This window comes from Eptatretus burgeri, chromosome 3, assembly GCF_056783735.1.
Source record: "Eptatretus burgeri isolate ZD-2024b chromosome 3, Ebu_testis_v1, whole genome shotgun sequence".
Lineage (NCBI taxonomy): Eukaryota > Metazoa > Chordata > Myxini > Myxiniformes > Myxinidae > Eptatretus > Eptatretus burgeri.
The window spans coordinates 125,997,543-126,021,825 of NC_140963.1; the positions used below are offsets into that span (position 1 = coordinate 125,997,543).

Consider the following 24,283-nt stretch of genomic DNA (forward strand, 5'->3'; position numbering starts at 1 on the left):
TCACGTTCTTGTTTTAATCTACCGATATAAAACACAGTGTGTATTCGTGTGTCTGTCCCCCTTCATGAGGACGATTTCCAGAGGGTTTTAAAGGCCAATCTTTGAACATGACTGACTGTGTGTTCACTGTGGTCTATTTTTGAGGATACAAAAAGTTGAAAGAACATTTTTCATAACAGAGTAATTTTGTCTCTTCTCCTGGAATTGTGGATGGTGACTTGCAAACTGAGCATCAACAGCAGTGTAAAGAAACTTGTTGAAAATAATAAATACAAGGCGGAGGAAGGTGAAATTTGCTGCACATGATGTGCAATGCACGCAGAGTAAAAGAGTGTTCATTTACGTCCGTAGGTTGTCTAATTGTATAAAGAATATAATAGCACACCTGACGCTCGGCCGAGGCTTCAGGCTTAAGCCTGCTCACGAGGCTGCACTATCGAAATGAAACATCCCAGAAGATAAAGAAAATAGGGCACATTTGTGCACTTAGCGTTTTAAAATGACGTTTTTTTCCTTGCTACGAAACATCATATCTTCCAGTCTCCTCGAATATTTTGAATAAAATAATTCCAACCTGTCATTTTTGACGGGCTTTCATACTCGAATTAATATATTTTATTGTGCTCCTCTCCAATATTCTTGGAAATTCTCGCTTGGGCACGATGATATGCTGATGAGTTGTATGAGTCATGAACATCCATCTCAGAAACGGTACCTAAATTTTATGTTTTATGTGCCAGGAGAGCAGGGTGGGAGGAGTTGGGGGTTCATGTGTATGTGTATATCCACATTCAGTAATCCCTTGATATACAGACATTCAATATTCGGAAATTTGCTGTCACGGAAATTTGCGATAATGGAAATAAGTAATTAGGGATAAAATTTGCACGTACGGAAAAATCGCGATGACAGAAATTTTGCATCTCAGAAAAAAAGATTATTTGTGTTTGTGTTTGTGGTGTGTGTGTTTATTCATATATATATATATATATATATATATATATATATATATATATATATATATATATATATATATATATATATATATATATATATATACACACACACACACACACACACACACACACACACACACACACACACACACACACACACACACACACACACACACACACACACACACACACACACACACACACACACAACCCAATGAAGAGGAGATAATCATGAGAAAGGAGAGGAGATTAGGGCTAACAGTCTCGCAATACCTTGCACGGTCGGCCGGCCCCGCTACCCAGTACACTTTGGGGGACACTCCGCTGAGCGATCCCTCCTTGAGAGTCAGCACGTTGTCTCCTGCTTGGTTACGGTGCCAAGTGCAGTGCGTGCACTAGTCCAGAAAGTTGGCGGAGCTGACAGACGAGTGGGAGGCGGGGCCAACAGAGGAGAATCACCAGGCAGGTGTTTGGAGCCAGCAGCGAGAATCAGCATGCGAGAAGGAAGGCGGGGAAACAGTCAAATGTAGAGGTCCCAGCTTTTGAAGCAAGGGTAGCCACGAACGGCTTCGCAATCCATCTTTTATAAACCCCATGGTGTAGGGTGGGGTGACGACCCCAAGCGATGCGTCGTCACCCGAAATGGTGTGCTCCTATTGGACCCTGGCCTCACACAGCCCAGCCCCTTCGGCCGGAAGTGGCCTCACTTGTACATTCGGCGAGACATGGCTGAGCTACGGAAATGTCTTGCTCCTATTACCGTGACATGAATCGCCCTGCACCAAACTCCCCGGCCGTGCTCCGGCGACTGCCTGAGGATCGCCTCGGCCCCGCATGCCTGCTTGGGCACCCCCGGTGCTCTGCGGTTGGCGCTGATCAAGACGCTTGTTCTGTCCGTACGCCATGCGGCCCGAGCGATCTGGGCCGTACAGCATGTCTCTGCTTGGTGGCAGCTGCATCGAGGCGGAGGTGCGAGATCTCTGCCGTTTGCGGAAGATATTCGTGGCCGTGGTGGCGAGCGAAGATTGATGTTAAGATGCCGTTGTAAATCAGCGTGCAGACCCGAATAAAGATGTGCGCCATGCACGTCCCGTACAGTGCGATGGTAGTTATCATGGGGCTGCGCGAGTGTCTATTATCGAGCATGTGGTTAGCACATAGCGGTGATCTTCACAGGCGGTCGCCACGCGCGTCCCGTACAATGTGGTGATTATTTATCACAGGGCTGCACGCATGTCTGTTATCGAGCATGTGGTTAGCACATAGCGTTTATCTTCACAGTCGGCCGCCTGAGCGCGGTGCTGGCCCCAATCTGTGTCATGGATTGAAGGAAAGGATTGGATATAAATCAGGGTTGAAAAGAAGATAGATACAAGTAGTAGATGCAGATTTGGATTGAAAAGAAGAGAAATATAAGTACCAGATGTAGATTTGGGTTGAAAAGGGCACGCCGCACGTGTCCTGTTCAGTGTTGGGATTTAATGTACGATTCCACTATTCCCTTAGACACAGTATTCTTGCACCTGGCCCATCGTCTCACTTCTGTTTCCTCTCCCACAGCACCGCCCCACCGCAACCAGCCTCTCTTCCACTGTAAATGTACTGGTGACTGCCGTCTTGTTTTATTTCATGAATAAGAGGAAAGAGTTGGAATGAAGATGGAGATTGAATGGAAAACGGAGATATGTAATTCGACCTAGCTAGAAGACCCACACAACACACTTCGTCCCGTTGACCCATTAGACATCAGGGGTAGGTCAAACTGCACGTATACTAATGAAATAACTGTCTGGGAATCAACGTATGTTGGATGCCATTGACTTGGAGGCATGCGGTTTCCAGAACCGCAACTATATGTTTCTGGAAGTGGTGGAAGGGAAGGGAGTGGAGGAGTTATTGAGAAAGAGGATCATCGAGGTCAGATGACCTTGGCGAAGATGGTGACCGAGGTTAAATTGGAGAGGATACTAGATGCAGTTTCACTCTTTGACCGCTAGATGTTGAGGGCTCACTGGCATCGTCCTTTGGATGTTCTTTCCCTTCCTCTTTTTTTGAAAAAAAGGAAAGCAAAGTCATCTGAGGTACCTTCTTCCTCTTTTGTTTTTGAATTAGCGTATAGCAGCTGAGGTCTGCTTGGACATTTTGAGCCACTCTTAAGCTGCATTCCGTGTTGGGGTTATCTTCATCGAAGATGGTGAGACCCATATCGATGAGGTCGAAATCTTCCGCCATCTTCTTATGAGTGAGAGTACGCAGTGGCTCAACCTCTTCACTTTCTGCCTGTGACTCCTCCACCTCGTGTTCCTTCTCCAGCAGTAGAAGGTCCTCATTTGAGAGCTTCTCCCAGAATGAGTTTAGCAACTCCTCAACATCACCTTCCTCCACCTCATCAAAGCCAGGAGTCTTGTTCATTTTGACGATGTTACGTGGTGCTTTCGCCACGTCATTGTTCACGCTTCCACCCTTGAAACCGTGAACAAATTGAGGGCAAAGTTTCCCCATACACCATCCATACAGGAACGAGTGATTTCCTTCCAAGACTCCTCAACATTATATGGAGCATCCCTTGTTGTAAAGGCCTTCCATAACTCCTTTACAGTCATCTGATCATTATCAGTTGATTTCACCAGGTTTGCAAATGCTCTTTGGAAATAATATGCCTTGAATCTCGCAATCACTTTCTGGTCTATTGGTTGAATTAGAGATGTCATGTTGGGTGGAAGAAACACCACCTTAATATTTTTGTTAAGGTTCTGGATGGATGGTGCATGACCTGGGGCATTATTGAGGATGGCCTCAGCGTTAGCTCCCAAAAGCAGCGTGAAGCGATCGTTCATTGCTTTAAATCCAGGTGCGGGCTTCTCCTCATGAGAAATGTATGTCCTACATGGCATCCTCTTTCAAAATCGGCCCGTCTCATCAATGTTGACAATTTGTTTGGGAGAATATCCACCTTCCTCGATAATAGCCATGAGAAATGCAGGAATCTTCTCGGCAGTTACGGCGTCGTCAACAGCAGCTTCTCCAGTCATTTTCTTGTTGTGATAGTTGTAACGCTTCCGAAGGTTCAAAAACCACTCATAACTAGCGTTAAATGGCTTCACTTCACCTTCATCTCTTCAGTCCTTATAAATGCTTCTGGCCTTTGCTTGTATCACAAGCATGTTGACGGGCATGTTCTCATGGTTTTGGTGTATAATCCATGCACTGAGCATGCGTTCCATTGTATCCGTAATGGAACTTTGAGCATACGATGTCTTTGTCGCACTCACTGAGGTTCCACATTTCACACTTTATTTTATCATTTCCACACTATTTCTTATTGTTTGTAATGTGGTCTCACTCAGGCCTAGCGCATACCCCTTATCAGCTGTACGATCATCTCTTTCACATCATCCTAAAACATCCATTTTTACTTCAATACTGATGACCTTCCTCTGTCTTTTTCTCACACTACCATCCTTGCTACTCCACAAAGGCTTTCCAGTCATGATTGGAGAGGGTTACGCTTATTACAGCGGCAGGCGACCAGGGTTGCGTCAGGAAGGGCATCCGGCGTAAAACATGTGCCAAATCACTATGCGGATCATACGGATGATCCGCTGTGGCGACCCCTATCGGGAGCAGCCGAAAGAAGAAGAAGAAGAAAAAGAAGAAGAAGAAGAAGAAGAAGAAGAAGAAGAAGACGCTTATTACAGCGGCACAATTCACGCGCCAAATGTAAAACACTTCACTACACGCACGATGCTAAGATGGAGGGTTTCCGGAAAAAGAGGGAGGGAGAAGGTGATGGAGAGGGAAAGCAATCTAGCCGGCATCTAGGTGTTATCGCGAACATGTTTTCTTGTTTTTCAGTGCGAAAATTTAATCGCAGCATGACTCACGCACTCGAGTCGCACAATTCCAATCACTTGTGAACGCACATTTTAATATGGTATAAATGACAGGCGCCGCACTATTCCAAATATGCGCAAACAACAGTGTAAATGTGAGTTTACCGTATGTATATATGTATGTGCATATATATATATATATATATATATATATATATATATATGTATATATGTGTGTATATATATATATATATGTATATATGTGTGTATATATATATATATATATATATATATATATATATATATATATATATATATATATATATATATATATATATATATATATATATATATATATATATATATATACTTATATATATATTTATATATATATATATATATATATATATATATATATATATATATATATATATATATATATATATATATATATATATATATATATATATATATATATATATATATATATATATATATATTGTTGTGGTTACCAAATTCGCAAACCACCATTCAGGTCCCTTAGGTGAGGTATCTCGGTAAGTACATGTGTAGTTAGGCCCAAACCCGTTGTCTAGTGGGAATACATGTCATTTATGCGTGCTGCGACTCTTCAGGATAGCCGTTTTTCTTTTGCTATCTTTATTTTGGACCAACCGCCATGATTACCACCACAACCACAACATCAACCACCAACCACAACCGCCACGACCTTCCCGTCACACCTCGCAACCGTCGCATCGCCACCGTTCTTGCCCCGCTGTGGGTACCGGTGTTGGACTCGTGCAGGGCGCGCGCCGAACAGCGTGTACAAAATCACGGATTTTGTGCTTCAATAACGGATCAAAAACGACACACGCCCACTTTTTGCCGTCCAATCGGTGAGCGAGGGGCGAATTGGCCCCGCCCCCAGGGGAGCGGGGAGCGAGGTGAAAGGTCGAAGGGAGGGGGTCAAAGATGAGAGGGTAAAGCTACGGGGCTGATAAAAGGACCGTGTTCGTCAGTCCAGAGAGTCCAGAGGGGGAGAGTAGGGGAGTCGAGAGGCGGAGAGTAGGAGAGTAGGAGAGTCGGAAACAGAGAGTCAAGACTTCGCGGGCGGTGGAGTTGGCAAGAAGGAGCTGGTCGTCGTGTGCGTTGGAGTCGGAACGGAGGGGACGGAGCTGTAGAAAGGCAGCGACACCAGACGAGGGGGTGCTCGCGTCGGGAGCTGCACCCCAGGGAGGCCGACAGCGCGACCTGGCCGAGGTGGAGACGCTCGTCGCGGGATAATAAAAATCCTCTATACCCCGAGCATCAGCAACCCCCTCCTGTTTCCCCCCCGCGCTGAGATAGTGCGACCAAGGGGGCCCCTTTCCCACCCCCTACCAGACACTGTCCGCGAGGCCCGCGGAGTTGAGGCGCCATCGCCGCTCCGCGTCTCATCACCAGACGGGTAGGCGCGACCCGGTCTCGGCCTCAGGCCCGCCTCATCCTTGAGGGTATTCTTTTCCTTGGTTTTGGGTATGTGGTGTCGGCGCCGTCTGTGAAGTAGAATTGTATAAGTGTTGTCGTGTGCTCGGTAGTCGGTATTAGCTCTGCATTGTGTTTTCGCTTTTACATTTGCTTTTTGTGTAAATGGAATTGTGTCTTTTCTGTGTGCATTTGGTGGAATTGTATATGTGTGCTCCCGTGTGCCGCGAATAAATGTGCTTTGTGTTGAACTGTTTCCCGCTTCGCTTCGTCTTTTCCTCTATTGAATCCCCATCTTGCTTCACGTAAAGGGTTGGTCGTGGGCTGAATACGCCCGATAATTAATCGAACCGTCGAGGTCGACGATAACACCGCTCGGTTATTCTGATAGTACGGAACGGGTCGCTTAAGTGGCCCGTGTCCGAAGTCGACCTGCGGCGAGGTGCGATCGCCCGGTCTACCCTCCGCGTGGGTACTTAGGTAGGTCGAATTTGGCGAGCAACCCTATCCCACGCGGGGGCTGATTGGCTCGATCGCGGTGAGACCGAAAGGTCCACCCGTGACTGGTTCCCGGCGTTAGTCCGAGAGGGTCACGACTGGATTGTCCGTCCGGTGGGCGACGTGCCGCGATTCGAGTTACGTGGCCGTCAGCACGCCGGCGGGCGCGAATACCGCAACACTGGTGTCAGGTCGTGCGATACAAACCCATCGCCCTCCTCACGGCACTGGTAACGGAGAACAGGAAAACGGGCTCTCCTGTCTCCGGCTAAATTCACGGGAATCGGTCCAGGGGTGAGAGAAGCGACCCCCGATTCCCTCCAAATTACGAGCGAGCAAATTAACCCTTTAAGAGAAGCAAGATGGCGTCTCAAGGCGAGCGGGAGCCGTGGGTATTAGAAATGGATGTAGAATGTGTAGAATCCATGGTCCAGGATGGAATCCCCGAGCAGGAAATGTTGATTGTGCAGGAACACGGACTCGCCCAACTGAACCCAGAGCCCGAAATGGGTGCGGCAGCGGCCGCGGTGTATGACACCTCCCCCCCCCCTCCTCTCCACCAAAACCCTTCCCCAAACCTTGCCGAAACGGCTCAGCTGAGTGCATCCGACATGGCCCAGCTATGCGCCATGCTGGCGGAAATGATCGAAAAAATGGATGCGAATATGAAAAACGAAAGGAAAGGCATGAACGAAAAGATGGATGCGAATACACAAAAAATGGATGAAAAGATGGATGCAAATACAAATGAAGTGAAAACGACGATGGATGCGAATACACAGCAAATGAGGGAAGAGATGAAAGAACTACGGGGTGAGACACAGAATATGGGCCGATGCCTGCAGGCGGGCATGAAGGCCGTTAGCAGGGAACTTAAAATGGCGACTCCACGTGTCGGAACGAACGAGCTGGGAGGGGGTGCAGCGGCTGACAGGCCCGCGGTGGAGGCGGGTAAGAAAATAATTCGGGAGACAAGAGACGAGGTGAAAGTAATTGCGAGGGAGAGAAAAGAACAATTAATACGGAGAGCAAGGATGAGGTACGCGGAGATCGTGAAAGAGCAAGGAGTGAAAAACAGGGAAGGACGGGAGCGACTTAAAGAGAAAGCAAGGTTGACCTACATAAAGATAAGGGAAAGACGCCAGAAAGAAGCGGAGACTGATGGACGGGAGGGAACAGCAGAAACTTGTGGATGTGTGGAGACGCGGGAGACGAAAAAAATAGAGAGACTGCACGATGAAGACGGGGTAAGTGACGCACACACACACACGGAGGTAGTGGAGGATAATGGGGGTGAGCTCGCGGACCGTGCAGGGACCCGGTGCGAGCAGCGGGATAGCCTCCTCCAGGAACGAGGGGAGGGAGTCTGCCCCCTTGAGGCGAGTCACGACCAGGTGAGTTCGGTCGTGCTTTGCGAGGTTGAGGGGAGGAGTGCTGTGGACGGGTGCACGGAGAGCTTGGGGGGTATAGAGGCCCCGGAGACTCTTGTGGGGACACGAATCCCCAGTGTGGTTGTCCCTGTGTGTGTGGTGCAAGGTGTGAGTGCGTCCCCGTGTGTGGAAGCGACCCCGTGTGTGAGTGGTGTGGTGGCGATGGTGCCAGAGTACGTGCTTCCCAGCACGCCGTGTGTGGGTGAGGCACGGTGTGTGGATGAGGCACCGCGGTTGAGTGCCCCCGCGTGTATGAGTGAGGCACGGTGTGTGGATGAGGCACCGCGGTTGAGTGCCCCCGCGTGTATGAGTGAGGCACGGTGTGTGGATGAGGCACCGCGGGTGAGTTCCCCCGCGTGTGTGAGTGAGGCACGGAGTGTGGATGAGGCACCGCGGTTGAGTGCCCCCGCGTGTGTGGATGAGGCACGGAGTGCGAGTGAGGCACCGCGGGTGAGTGCCCCCGCACGCGTGAGTGAACGGCCGTGTGCAAGGTCGCTGTGTGCAAGGGAGACCGTGTGTGTGAGAGAGCGGTATGAGAGGGAGATGTCGGTTGGCATGCGGGAGCACGCAGCCGCATCTCCCGGTGTGAATGTGATGGAGTGGACTGTGTGCGTCGTAACACGCAGGTGTGCGTGTGTGGAATGGAGACGGAGACGGCGACAGAGGAGAGAAAGCCGAGTAGCGGCTGTAGCTATTTCGGGGACCGTGCCGGGTTCACCCAGCAGTGAGCACGAGGTTCGTGCTGTGCAACGCACGAGACCGCCACGTGCTCGCTTGCGAGAGTGAAGTCCCGGTCCGGAAACGCACGCGGTGGATTTGCCGATCCCGCGGACGGACAAAGTTTAGGCAGGTAAACGGATTTGGACCGGACGGGTTTTCCACGCGATCGTGTGTGTTAAGCTCCAACGGGCAAAGCACATGTGTTCGCGTGGGGAACCCCTCGAGACGTGGGGCTTGTGTTTTTTTTTATGCGCACGGTGACGTCATGGCTGCACGTGGGGTTGGAATCCGGCAGGAGGGGTATCTCTGCCGGATGGTACCGTCCAAGGAGGGACGAGGAACACGTGCAGTTGCATGACGTCACGGGCAGGTGTAAAGTGCGCGAGCGCGAGTTGCCACGCTGGCGCTGCGCTTGTAAAGAAAAAAAAAGAACAAGCCTCACTTTCGGGTGCAAAGGATTCCTGGGCAAGGGGTGGAAGACCCCCTTACCTGGGCACAGGATGAAAACTAGTTAGGGGGAAGGGTTAGCTTAGCTAGACCGACTTCATGGGGCAGGGGTAAGTCCTCATGGAGTCCGTGGAATGGATTAGTTAGAGGGATTGTAGCCAGATTTAGGTTGGGAAATAAAATGGGAAATGATTTTTTTGAGTTCGGAGACAGTGACAGACTTGTGAATGTGTAGTGGGGACGTAGCTTAGCTACGTAGTGTTAAAAGGAACGTGCTGTAGTTTAAGGGACGACGTGGGAGCACGAGTTAGTTAGGGGGTGCAGATAGAAGGATGGCAGAGTTCAGTGGTGTGTGTGTTGAAGAGTTGGTGAGTTGTGAGGCATGTGCTTGGTGAGTGAGTGAGGCCAGCGGGTCTGTGTGTGTGGAGTGAATGGGGAATGCATGGTGCGATGAGTGATTGGGGGGAGGAGTGACTCCCGCCCAAGGGACCCCGGGGTCAGTATAAAGTGAGTTAGGGGGTTAGTCAAATTGAAAAATGGAGGTCGTTTTGTTGTTGGTGGGAATGTAGGCTCGAAACCCATTTGGAGGGGTGCAGGAGCCCTGTTGACGGGCTTGGGAGCATGGCTGCGAAAGGTGAGTATCGCTGAGTGGGTACCCCGGGCACCAGGCTAGTCGGCCGCGGTAGGCCATGGGCCCATGGGGGGCCGGGATAGAGTAGTGGGCACGGGTGCGCCTGCTTGGTGCGGGGGCCCGGGGCGCCATTAGCCGCGTGGGCAGTGTTGTGGGCACGGGTGACCCTCGGAAAGGGGCCCGGGAGGCCGGCCTGCCACGTGTGCGTTTCAGGGGAGGTGCCATGGGGGCACTCCCGGTGTTAGGGAGCTGGTAGGCTCGGAGGCAGTGTAGTGCCCGGGGGTGCCATAGCGGGAGATTCGGCAGAGGGTCGTGCCTGCCAAAGGGAGCCACGTGTCCCAGCCAGGAGACCGTGTGAGGGCACGGAGAGAAAATTGGGGGGCGAGGCCCGAAATTGTGAGGACACCAACACAGGCGACGGGAATCTGGGTTGTTAGAACCAATACTTTAAGCGAGAGGCGCTTGTTGAAAGCCCCGGGGTAGTTTAACAGTTAAATGGATAGGGTAGATTAGGAAGTGTACCCCTCCGCACCATCCATCCCCTCGCTGTCGTTGTGGGCCGCTGGACCCACTTTGGTTATAGATCGCCGAACTCTGGGGAGGCCATTCTGAGGCTTCGTTGGGCCTCGACACAGGACGTTAGCTCTCCCTTGTTCCCCTCCGGGAAGGGAACGTAGGGGTTGGGAGTAGGCTAGGTGACAGGATAGGTTAGCCGAACAAGGACAATAAAGGGGGTTAGGGGACGATTTATAGTGGGGAAGTAAAAATAAAAACAACAAAAAAATAAGTTGGGGCTAAATTGGGGTTTGACAAATTAAGGGAGTGGGTATGTACAGTGACAGGCAAAGGCGATAGGTGGGAGGGAGACAGGTAGGTATGTCCGAGCCTGCCTTCCAAGTGGCCAGCACCACCGCACTCCCTCCACCAACCTCCACGGAACGGCAAAGGCTGGCCAACTTCAGCCAGCTGGCTGTTTTTGCAGCAAGGCCTGTGCCGGCTGGATCGTCTGCAGCTGCTGTGCTGCGAGGCCTGTGCCGGCCCACTTCATCTGCCGGCTGGCTGTTTTTTTCTTCAAGGCCTGTGCCGGCCAGTTCATCTGCGGGCTGAGTTTGCCTGCTGCCTTTGCCATGCCATGCCATGCCCACTGCCCTTGTTCACCAGCCCCGTTCAATTTTGCTTTGCCCCCCCTGTTAATTTCCATGTGCGCCAGGATCCGCAAGGCAACAGTTTGCAAGCTGCAAGAACTGCCCTGTTGGCAGCAACAACACGGGCCTGCAGTGGCGGCCCGTGCACCGTGTTTGCGTCCATCCATTCATCCATCCATTCATCCATCCATTCGTTGTGTTCATTGCGTGTGCCACTTGAGCTGGCACGGAGACTGCGTTTGTGCAGCCCATGCACCGTTGTGGTTCACTGCATTCGGTCCATCCATTCATCCATCCATTGTGTTCATTGCGTGTGCCACTTGAGCTGGCACGGAGACTGCGTTTGTGCAGCCCATGCACCGTTGTGGTTCACTGCGTTCAGTTCAAAAGGGAAGGCCTTGGACTGCGTGTGAGCAGCCAGCCACGTTCCCTGTCACCTGCATTGTTTTGAGCCAGAGACTGCATGCGGGCAGCCTGGCTCCCTGCTAACTGCTTTTCTTTTTCAGAGTTCAATGATCCTGGGCCATGGTTTAGTGTAAAATTTGTAAGTTAAGGTTAAGATGTACTGTAAATATGAGTGCGCCCCCGGCATGTATGTCTTAGCGCCCGCAATTTTATTTAAGTCGTCCGTGTGAGTGAGTTTGTTTAGGTAGTTACGCAGCCCTCAGGTTATTTATTTTGGGGGACACGAATACCATGAATGTCGCACTCAGGGATCCGTAGGTAAAATGTACTAGGGGAAAACTACACAAGATGGCACACGAAAATTTGACGACTCGGGACGAGTCTGTAAAAAGGGGAGGGGGTAGTGTTGTGGTTACCAAATTCGCAAACCACCATTCAGGTCCCTTAGGTGAGGTATCTCGGTAAGTACATGTGTAGTTAGGCCCAAACCCGTTGTCTAGTGGGAATACATGTCATTTATGCGTGCTGCGACTCTTCAGGATAGCCGTTTTTCTTTTGCTATCTTTATTTTGGACCAACCGCCATGATTACCACCACAACCACAACATCAACCACCAACCACAACGCCGCTTCACCACAACCGCCACGACCTTCCCGTCACACCTCGCAACCGTCGCATCGCCACCGTTCTTGCCCCGCTGTGGGTACCGGTGTTGGACTCGTGCAGGGCGCGCGCCGAACAGCGTGTACAAAATCACGGATTTTGTGCTTCAAAAACGGATCAAAAACGACACACGCCCACTTTTTGCCGTCCAATCGGTGAGCGAGGGGCGAATTGGCCCCGCCCCCAGGGCGATCGATATATGCAAATTTATGGATCAAAAAGCCTTCATGCCCACTTTTTCTCGGGCCAATGGGGAGCGAGGTGAAAGGTCGAAGGGAGGGGGTCAAAGATGAGAGGGCGAAGCTACGGGGCTGATAAAAGGACCGTGTTCGTCAGTCCAGAGAGTCCAGAGGCGGAGAGTAGGGGAGTCGAGAGGCGGAGAGTAGGAGAGTAGGAGAGTCGGAAACAGAGAGTCAAGACTTCGCGGGCGGTGGAGTTGGCAAGAAGGAGCTGGTCGTCGTGTGCGTTGGAGTCGGAACGGAGGGGACGGAGCTGTGGAAAGGCAGCGACACCAGACGAGGGGGTGCGCGCGTCGGGAGCTGCACCCCAGGGAGGCCGACAGCGCGACCTGGCCGAGGTGGAGACGCTCGTCGCGGGATAATAAAAATCCTCTATACCCCGAGCATCAGCAACCCCCTCCTGTTTCCCCCCGCGCTGAGATAGTGCGACCAAGGGGGCCCCTTTCCCACCCCCTACCAGACACTGTCCGCGAGGCCCGCGGAGTTGAGGCGCCATCGCCGCTCCGCGTCTCATCACCAGACGGGTAGGCGCGACCCGGTCTCGGCCTCAGGCCCGCCTCATCCTTGAGGGTATTCTTTTCCTTGGTTTTGGGTATGTGTTGTCGGCGCCGTCTGTGAAGTAGAATTGTATAAGTGTTGCCGTGTGCTCGGTAGTCGGTATTAGCTCTGCATTGTGTTTTCGCTTTTACATTTGCTTTTTGTGTAAATTACATTGTGTCTTTTCTGTGTGCATTTGGTGGAATTGTATATGTGTGCTCCCGTGTGCCGCGAATAAATGTGCTTTGTGTTGAACTGTTTCCCGCTTCGCTTCGTCTTTTCCTCTATTGAATCCCCATCTTGCTTCACGTAAAGGGTTGGTAGTGGGCTGAATACGCCCGATAATTAATCGAACCGTCGAGGTCGACGATAACACCGCTCGGTTATTCTGATAGTACGGAACGGGTCGCTTAAGTGGCCCGTGTCCGAAGTCGACCTGCGGCGAGGTGCGATCGCCCGGTCTACCCTCCGCGTGGGTACTTAGGTAGGTCGAATTTGGCGAGCAACCCTGTCCCACGCGGGGGCTGATTGGCTCGATCGCGGTGAGACCGAAAGGTCCACCCGTGACTGGTTCCCGGCGTTAGTCCGAGAGGGTCACGACTGGATTGTCCGTCCGGTGGGCGACGTGCCGCGATTCGAGTTACGTGGCCGTCAGCACGCCGGCGGGCGCGAATACCGCAACAATATATATATATATATATATATATATATATATATATATATATATATATATATATATATATATATATGTATATATATACATATACAGTCAAAGCTCGTTACTATGCCACCTCGCTTCTATGCCACCTCGCTTCTATGCCACTCTCGCTATTATACCACTTTTGCTCGGTCCCGACAAAATTCAATACAAAATAAATTTACTATGCCACCCCCTACTCTTGCTACCATGCCACTACTGTGTGACTGTTAAAAGGCACGAGTCGTGAAAAAGTCTGTATTGCGCAGTGCTCGATTATCACACTCACGTCCAAAGGCGAAGCGACGAACTACAGTCGAGCTGCGCACAACATAACTCAATACGTACGCGCATAGTCAGACTGTGTCAAAACACGCGATTCTTCTCCCCGATGCCAGCCACAACAAGCCAATCACAACACGCACAACGAGACACAAAAAAGCGCGAGCACACACACAGACACGCAGGCACACGTACAACAGTGACATCATTTTTTTTCAAATTCAGCCCATAATGTCAGCTCAGAAACGCAAGCGAACCGACTTTACGCTGAAGGAGAAGAAGGAGATCATCGATGCCGCGAAGAAGGAGCCGAATCAGTCCGAGTTGGCCAGGGAGATTAGCAAGAAATGGGGCGTCGAAGTTAAGAGAACCACCGTGAAGAGCATTCTCAGCAAGAAGGATGCAATCGAGGCTGCAATCAAAGCTGGATTTCCATCGAAGCGCATGAAGTTGATGCAGGCTCATGACCCGAAGCTTGATGAGGGAGTGCTCATGTGGCTGAAGCAATCAAGAGGACAGAATGTGGCTGTCAGCGGTGATCTGATCAAGGAGAAAGCGATGAAACTGGCTGAGCTGATGCACATCCCAGACTTCATGGCGAGCGACGGTTGGTTGGGCAATTTCAAGAAGCGCCACGGCATCACGTTCAAGACAGTGCAGGGCGAAGCTGGAGCGGTGGATTCGCAATCCCTTCTTGAGTGGCAACAACAGGTTCTCCGGCCCTTACTCGGGCAGTTCTCCGCAGACGACGTCTTCAACCTGGACGAGACTGGACTCTTCTGGCAGCTGCTTCCGAACAAGACCATGGCTTTCAGGGGAGAGCGGTGTACTGGAGGAAAGAAAAGCAAGCAAAGGATCACTCTTCTGGTTGGGGCAAACATGAGCGGCAGCGAGAAGTTCCCTCTTCTGGTGATTGGCAATTCCAAGAAATCCCGTGCCTTCAAGAACAAAGAGATCCCAGTCAAGTACAAGGCGAACTCGAAGGCGTGGATGACGGCGGAGCTTTTTGAGGAGATGTTGCGTGCGTGGGACGGACGACTCGGCCAGCAGGGACGCAGAGTGCTGGTCTGTCTCGATAACTTCTCTGGCCACCCTCCCGAGCTCGATCTGAACAACATCCAACTGGTCTTCTTCCCACCCAACATGACAGCCAATTCGCAACCAATGGATCAGGGAATCATAGAGAACCTCAAGCGCCACTACAAGAAGCTCCTGCTATGCCGCCGGCTTGAGGCCATAGACGAGGGAAAGGAGTTCAAGTTCACGTTGCTCGACGCTCTACACGTCGCCGGCGTGCTTGGGAGCAGATCGGCAAGTCGACGATCAGGAACTGTTTCGCGAAGGCCAAGTTCATCGAAGAGGAGATCCAAACTGAGCCACAGGATGCGGAGCTGCCCGACATCTGGGAAGCTCTGCCTGCCGAGGAAAAGATGCACAAGAACGAGGAGATCGCGCTGTCTGACTTTCTCGAAGCTGACGAGCGCCTCGCGACTGGCGGGTATTTCACGCTGGAGGAGATTGCGGAGGAGATTCTGTGCAGTGAGGAGCCGGTGGAAAGCGAAGATGACGAGGTAACTGTCGAGGAGGAAATCGTTCCGTTCGAGAAAGCCCAGCGCGCTTGTAGCACCGTCCGGAAGTTCATGCAGCAGAGAAGCGGGAAGCCCGGTGTGATGCAAGCGTGCGATCGGCTAGACAACGAGATGCACGAGATCCGCCGAAAGAAGATGTGCCAGCCGACGATTCTTGAAAGCTTTGTGTGTCGTGAATTTCTCGCCATGCCATATGTTAGTGTGTGAACTCTGTTAGTGTGTGTATGTTCTCCGTTCGCTTAGCTTATACAACAGTCGTGCCTTTTACTTGCTGGAATAAATTTTGTCTAAAGATTAACTACAGATGGCTAACTTGAGAAAATAAGGCCGTTTTTACAAAATCTCGTTACTATGTCACTCTCGCTACTATGCCACTTTTGCTCGGTCCCGACGGGTGGCATAGTAACGAGCTTTGACTGTATATATATATATATATATATATATATATATATATATATATATATATACATATATATACATATACATATATATATATATATATATACATATATATATATATATATATACATATATATACATATACATATATATATATATATATATATATATATATATATATACATATATATATATATATATATATATATATATACATATATATATATATACATATACATATATATATATATATATATATATACATATACATATATATATATATATATATATATATATATACATATATATATATATACATATATATATATATATATATATATATATATATATATATATATATACATATACATATATATATATATATATACATATATATACATATATATATATATATACATATATATATATATATATATATATATATATATACATATATATATATATATATATATATATATACATATATATATATATATATATATATATATATATTGCGGATTCGCGCCCGCCGGCGTGCTGACGGCCACGTAACTCGAATCGCGGCACGTCGCCCACCGGACGGACAATCCAGTCGTGACCCTCTCGGACTAACGCCGGGAACCAGTCACGGGTGGACCTTTCGGTCTCACCGCGATCGAGCCAATCAGCCCCCGCGTGGGATAGGGTTGCTCGCCAAATTCGACCTATCTAAGTACCCACGCGGAGGGTAGACCGGGCGATCGCACCTCGCCGCAGGTCGACTTCGGACACGGGCCACTTAAGCGACCCGTTCCGTACTATCGGGATAACCGAGCGGTGTTATCGTCGACCTCGACGGTTCGATTAATTATCGGGCGTATTCAGCCCACTACCAACCCTTTACGTGAAGCAAGATGGGGATTCAATAGAGGAAAAGACGAAGCGAAGCGGGAAACAGTTCAACACAAAGCACATTTATTCGCGGCACACGGGAAGCACACATATTCAATTCCACCAAATGCACACAGAAAAGACACAATGTAATTTACACAAAAAGCAAATGTAAAGGCGAAAACACAATGCAGAGCTAATACCGACTACCGAGCACACGGCAACACTTATACAATTCTACTTCACAGACGGCGCCGACAACACATACCCAAAACCAAGGAAAAGAATATCCTCAAGGATGAGGCGGGCCTGAGGCCGAGACCGGGTCGCGCCTACCCGTCTGGTGATGAGACGCGGAGCGGCGATGGCGCCTCAACTCCGCGGGCCTCGCGGACAGTGTCTGGTAGGGGGTGGGAAAGGGGCCCCCTTGGTCGCACTATCTCAGCGCGGGGGGGGAAACAGGAGGGGGTTGCTGATGCTCGGGGTATAGAGGATTTTTATTATCCCGCGACGAGCGTCTCCATCTCGGCCAGGTCGCGCTGTCGGCCTCCCTGGGGTGCAGCTCCCGACGCGAGCACCCCCTCGTCTGGTGTCGCTGCCTTTCCACAGCTCCGTCCCCTCCGTTCCGACTCCAACGCACACGACGACCAACTCCACCGCCGGCGAAGTCTTAACTCTCTGATCTCGACTCTCCTACTCTCTTCTCTCCGCCTCTTGGACTCTCCTACTCTCCTACTCTCCGCCTCTGGACTTTCTGGACTGACGAACACGGTCCTTTTATCAGCCCCGTAGCTTCGCCCTCTCATCTTTGACCCCCTCCCTTCGACCTTTCACCTCGCTCCCCATTGGCCCGAGAAAAAGTGGGCGTGAAGGCTTTTTGATCCATAAATTTGCATATATCGATCGCCCTGGGGGCGGGGCCAATTCGCCCCTCGCTCACCGATTGGACGGCAAAAAGTGGGCGTGTGTCGTTTTTGATCCGTTTTTGAAGCACAAAATCCGTGATTTTGTACACGCTGTTCGGCGCTCGCCCTGCACGAGTCCAACACCGGTACCCACAGCGGGGCAAGAACGGTGGCGATGCGACGGTTGCGAGGTGTGACGGGAAGGTCGTGGCGGTTGTGGTGAAGCGGCGCCGTGGTTGGCGGTTGATGTTGTGGTTGTGGTGGTAATCATGGCGGTTGGTCCAAAATAAAGATAGCAAAAGAAAAACGGCTATCCTGAAGAGTCGCAGCACGCATAAATGACATGTATTCCCACTAGACAACGGGTTTGGGCCTAACTACACATGTACTTACCGAGATACCTCACCTAAGGGACCTGAATGGTGGTTTGCGAATTTGGTAACCACAACAATATATATATATATATATATATATATATATATATATATATATATATATATATATATATATATATATATATATATATATATATATATATATATATATATATATATATATATATATATATATATATATATATATATATATATATATATATATATATATATATACATATATATACACACACACACACACACACACACACACACACACACACACACACACAAGCCGGTAGGCAACATGGGTGGTTGCTACATAATTGCAGTTTTTGACGAATCGGGCTGAAAATTTTTGACAAAGAGGTTGATTATTTATAGTACGCATAAAAGTGTGGAAGCCGATTTTTGATTTTCGAAAAAAATATGTATAAAAATATTTTTCGGATTTTTTCAAAAAATTCAAAGTCCTGTTGCTCAGCAACGGTGGTGTCCATAGCAACGGTGCTCAAAAGCATGCAACTAGATCCTGGTATGAACCTACCAGTCAAGTTTCATCAAAATCGGTTGACTCCTCTGGCCTCCAGAGCTGTCCATTACATACATACAGACAGACGGAAAACCTGAGATTAATGGTAGTCCAGCGACCACCCAATATATTTATTTATATACATATACAGATACATATACACACACACATACACATACACATATTGACTCCTTCCATGCTCTTCTCGCCAAAGAAGCAATGTGAAGCAACCATGAAAGACGACCCCAGGTGAGCCCTTTACTGTTTCAAACCCTTCCCAGAGTTCCTCCACAGCCATAAAATGACATTCACAAGTCGTACACACATGAGTACAAATAGTACACTCATTTTCAATTTGTTTTAACTAAACATGGTCTGACAGAGTATCCATGGTCTGTCTCTGGGAGCCAGTGTTAATGTGTAAAAATGATGTTATTATCATGCGATACTGAGTTGTACCTGTTGTGTTGTGGTTGTGTACCTGTCTTGAATCCAGTGTCGTGGTTGATGATGGGACTGCAGAGTGCTTGGCCTTACTGGAGGCCCAACAGGTAGCAGTGCTACTGGGACTAACGGCAGCAGAATGGAAGGTCTTGATGGATGAGGTTTGGATGCGTGGAGAGCTACAATATTCCTACAATCAACAGGTGGGAGTATTGAGAAGAACTTTATGTTGCTCTCCATGGCATGTCACTACATCCAGTTGTACTTTCTACTTGTGCCTATTTCTCCCCTCGTGTATATTAATATGTAAAACCGAGAATGTCAGCTGATCTGACTTAACATGGTTGTACCAAATGACAGCGAAAACAAAGAAGAAATATGCATACTATTCAGTGAAATCCAAGCAAACAATTTGCCATGGAAGCAGCAATTTGGTAATTTCATGAATTTGACCTATCAAGTGTGGTGCATGATTGAATATATGCAAAACAAATTTGGTTGATACATTTTCCAATTGTGGCCTAATAAGTGCTTTGCATGTTTTGGATGGCCTTGACCATCACCTTTGACTGAGTTTGACCAAATTTCCCTCACAGAAACGACAAATACATACAAATAAGCTTTGTTAAGTTTCAATTTGATTTCTTGAAAAATTACTGAGGTTTGGCAATAATAAATTCACAAAAGGCCTATTTGTTTATCATGGGGGTGAAATTGTTGTCATGGAAACCGCTGACAAATCAAAAAGGCTAAATCGATGATTCGGATTTTTGATGAGCCAGGCCTGTGAGCCAATATGCAAATCTTGTTCAAATTTAAAGTTATAGGATGGAAATTGATTATGTTATGTTACCTTGAGCTGTGACCTTTTGACCTCAAACAATAGACTTCAGTGACCCAATATGCAACCCCTGTTCAAATTTTGTCAATCGGATGAAAATTGATTATTTTGTGTGACCTTGACCTTTGACCCTTTGAGCTTTTTTCCCTCAAAACAATATGCTTTTAGGTTTTGATTGGTGAACCAATTCAATGACCCAATATGCAATTTCTGTTCAACCGAGCAGAGTACCTACCATCTGGGTGGCTGGAGTTCGCGCATTACTTGCTGAAATAAGTATAGTCTGTGGATTGCAAGAAGACTCTATGGATGTTTATGTGGTGTGTCTAAATGGGTCTAATGGATGGAAGGGTCTAAAGGATCTACAAAGGTCTTAAGGGGTCTCAAGATCCAAAGCGTACTTACTAATAGCAGTTCGGGTTGAAATGTCAAAGGGTCAAGGGGTCTAAGCAGTCTAAAGCATGTAAATAAATGTCTTCAGGAGTCAAAGGGGTCTAAAATGTCTTTAGGCAGTGGTTCCCAAACTTTTTTGTCCACGACCCAAATTTGAAGTCACATTCGCCTTGCAACCCAAATGGTACCAGTACCTGTTTGGTACTGGTACCAATGATAAAAATTGTCAGAGAAACACTTTTGACGTGAACCTCCCCCCCCCCTTTGAAACCCAGTATTTTGAGAGGAGTTTGCAAGTTTGGGTCGCGACCCTGGGTTTGGGAACACCTGTCTTAAGGGGCTGCTCCGGCGCATGCTCCCATACCTCACCTAACCTGTCTTAAGGGGTCTTAAGGGTTATGGAGTCTAAATACTCCAAAGTGTCAAGGGATCTAAGCAGTCTAAAGGGTCTAAGGATGTTGAAAAGGTCCAAATGGTCAAAAAGGTCGAAGGGGTCAAAAGGGTCTGTATGTTCCAACAGTAGTTACAGGTCTAAAGGGTCTAACGTGGTCGATTGGTTCTTGGGGTTTTAGGAGTCTTAGGGTTCTGTAGGGTCTATTGGGGCCTATAGGATCTTCAGAGTCTACATGGTCTTTGGATTTGAAAGGGTATCACAGGGTTCTGGGGTCTAAAGGTTTAAAGTGTACGAGACGACCCGTGAACCCGTTGGGTTCCCGTTGTGACAGCGGTTGATGAAAAAAATAATTTCAAGAAAATAAGAGATAGCTCCAGCGAACTATACCGCTGAGGTTGTTTGCATAGATCAAATTCTCCCAAAGAGTACTTGACTGAATCGGGAATTTATTTTTTCACAATTTTTTGTTGCCTGATTTGAACGAAACTTGATGCTGCACACCGCAGGCGAATGGTGAGTAAGGTGGCCCTAAAATGTTTGCGCTATCATGTACCGTTTTGGCTGTATTTCGGGAACATACATACATGCATCCATACAAGATGAGAGCTTTAGTAATATACAGAGAGATGTTTCAATAGTAGTCACAGGTGAAAGTGGTCTAAAGGATGAAAAGGTCTTCAGGACTCGATTCCTGCTTCAATTCGTAAATTTGAATCATGCCGACATAGTTTGTACTTTGTAGACAAGCAGTAACACCGTACTTTGTCACGAAGAAAACTTTGTCTTTTTCTGGGTGTCTGAAAACCAATGGGATGACACAGGTTTAAGATTCCAGCCACAGCAAAACAAAAAAATGGGCCAAATGCAGCTTTTGAGGGTTAACAAGGACCACTTAAAAAATAAAAACGTTTGTGGCTTTTATGATGACAATTCTGTCTGCAAAAAAATATATATAAATAAAAAATAAGAATGTGGATTATCAGCACTCTTTGATTTCCTTTTACAGCTGAGCTGCCTCCTCAGAACAGAAGAGAATGCAAATTCCTAGCATTTGCATGAACCATTCCTATCAAAGCATCGAAAAGTAGTTTGTGTTTAAAAAAAACAATCATCATTCATTATGTGGTGTTTGGATTGAATGATGCTCATTCTCATGCCGTCATGCGCATCGGGCCGCCGAGGCAGTTTCATTGGCGAGGGAGAACAATCCTGGAGGGTTTGCCACTCCGATGCAGGAAGTCAGGCAGGAATTTTCCCATGGTGCTGGCAATAGCATGGTTACTCTTCGTGAAGAACACAGTGGGATCTTTAGCATCCACCAACTAATGTCAGCAGACGGGACGCCAAGTTTGACGTCCATCTGAGAGACGAGATTCAAACTCAAGCAAGACAGTTTTGAGATGAGTGTGCGTACCTTTAGGCCATCTTGCTAGCCCATGTCGTGTGTACATTGTGTTTAATCTTTAGTTTTGTTGTATGTGTTCATGTACAAAATGATCAACGAGGGAGGAGTATGCAGTTCAGTTTATCATTTGGAATGACCGGTGCCTTAAAACTATTGAATTACAAAACAGTATCGTATCGTTAAAAATGGGTAAGAATATGAAGATGCACAAAGGAAAATGACAGGAGACAAGGAGGGAGGTGACAAAACTCACAAGAGAAAGATTTATCGAAAAACAAAAGGGTAAACAACAGTCATTTTAAAAACGACAAAGAATAATAATACATAACAGCAACCCAAATAAAGAAGTAAACTCGAGAGTTCATGGAACACCCGACCCCAGGCAGTCTTGAGGAAAAGGGGCATGGGTGGGGTCTACGACCAGAAAATTTGATTGGTTGACATGACGTAAAATGCCGAAGCATTTTGATCAGGTACTGCGAAACGGAAGATCCAAGTACTGCTAATTCAAACGAAACAAGAAAAAGAGCAATCAGAGATTGCAGACCCTCGCCAGGACTTGTTTTGTGTGGTGTATTTTGTGTGGCGTTTATGTGTTGGTGTGTTGCGTAATTAATATGAGACATAACTAGGACTGCCACTTTATAACTTCTGGCAGTGATGACCAGGTACCAAGATGTCCCGCTTTGATGCAACCCCGCTTTGATTGGACGCCTGACCCTGACCCTGAACCATGGCGTTTATTATTATTATTATTATTATTTTTATTATTATTATTCATTTGAATTTAGAATGGGAATAAAATAAATTCAATTAAAATCAAATGGAAGACCAAAGAGGGACAGTCCTGCATTGGAGTAATCAGAAGGAACCCGAATAAGCAAAAAGCAAAGATGAAATCATCAGGAGGAACCTGGATTGGAATTACTCCTCGATCCTCACACCCATCTCGACACAGCCAAGTGAGCCTTATTCAAAAACAAAAAAATTCAAAATGAAACCAGACCAAAAAAAATAAATAATTTTGGCTGCCAGGCCATATATCTGATCAAGGTGAAATTTAAAATATTTACTCCCCATCACCTCTAGATCATAATTGTGAAGTTTCACGGCCATTGGTGAAACGGTTCAAGAGAGAACATTATTTAATATATCTTTTTCAATCCAATATGGCTGCCAAACCGTGTGACCTATAAATTATTCCTGAACAAACTTGTCCACCCATGGCTTGGGGAACATTTTTGTAAAGTTTCCCCTCGATCTGTCCAGTTGCTCTGGAGAAGATTGTCATAGGTTTTAGGGTAAATCCAATATCGCTGCCAAACCATGTGACCGATGATGTCATATGTGTGAACCTTTTGTTCCTCATGGATAGGCGATCGTACTTGTAAAGTCTCACCCCAATTTGTTCAGCCACTTCAGAGAAGATGTTTGAAGGTTTTGTTATTTTTTATAGCAATTTGGCTGCCAAATCATGTGACTGATGATGTCATCAAAAAAATTTCTGTGGACCATTTTATCCTGAGATGACCCTCAAAAATTTTCATACTGATCAGATATAGCATTCTACATATACAATTATGATGTCATATTGAAGACCCCTATGATGTTATAAAAAAAAAAAAATTCGCACTTATTCCCCATGAGGAGTATTTGCCATTGGCCAAGTTTCAATTTTTTTTGTGGTGCGGTTTCAGAGAAAGGTTCAAAGTTTTTCCATTTTTCCATCATGGCTACCACACCACATTACCAATGACATCATATTATCCATAAAACATTCTACATGAGTATTCACCCCAATGGTGAAAATGCCATCTCAATCCAACAGGTTGCCGAGAAAAACACTAAAGATCTGTGCGGACAAACAGACAGACAGACAAACAAACAAATAGTGCAAATGCAACACCCTCTCCTCTGGCGAGGTTAACAACGTTGGTTTGAAAGGTTGTTAAAATGAAAACTTTGGAAGTTTACCACTGTTGAGGCAGCGTCCTTTACATCACCTTACTTAACACGTTGCATGAGTTCTTCGTTCATTGTTTGTGTCCCACATGACATCCCTAAAAAGAGTAAGTTTCCTGTTTGGATTGATTTTCAATTTTGTTTGACTGCCAGACAAGCAGAGTAAAAAAAAATTGCACCCATGTCTGAAGGAAGCGGTTTGTTCAGTTTGGCATTTGTAATAT

At 47.4% G+C, this 24,283-nt stretch overlaps 1 protein-coding gene across 4 annotated transcripts in view; it reads left to right on the top strand.

Annotated features, from left to right (window-relative positions):
* Window positions 1–24,283, top strand: part of CTC1 (CST telomere replication complex component 1) — a 414,875-nt gene that overhangs the window by 385,319 nt on the left and 5,273 nt on the right. For all 4 annotated transcript variants that reach the window (XM_085875488.1, XM_085875489.1, XM_085875491.1 and 1 more), the window contains one exon: window positions 19,117–19,267. In XM_085875488.1, the coding sequence (XP_085731614.1) occupies window positions 19,117–19,267 (151 nt within the window). The remainder of the gene's footprint in view (window positions 1–19,116; window positions 19,268–24,283) is intronic.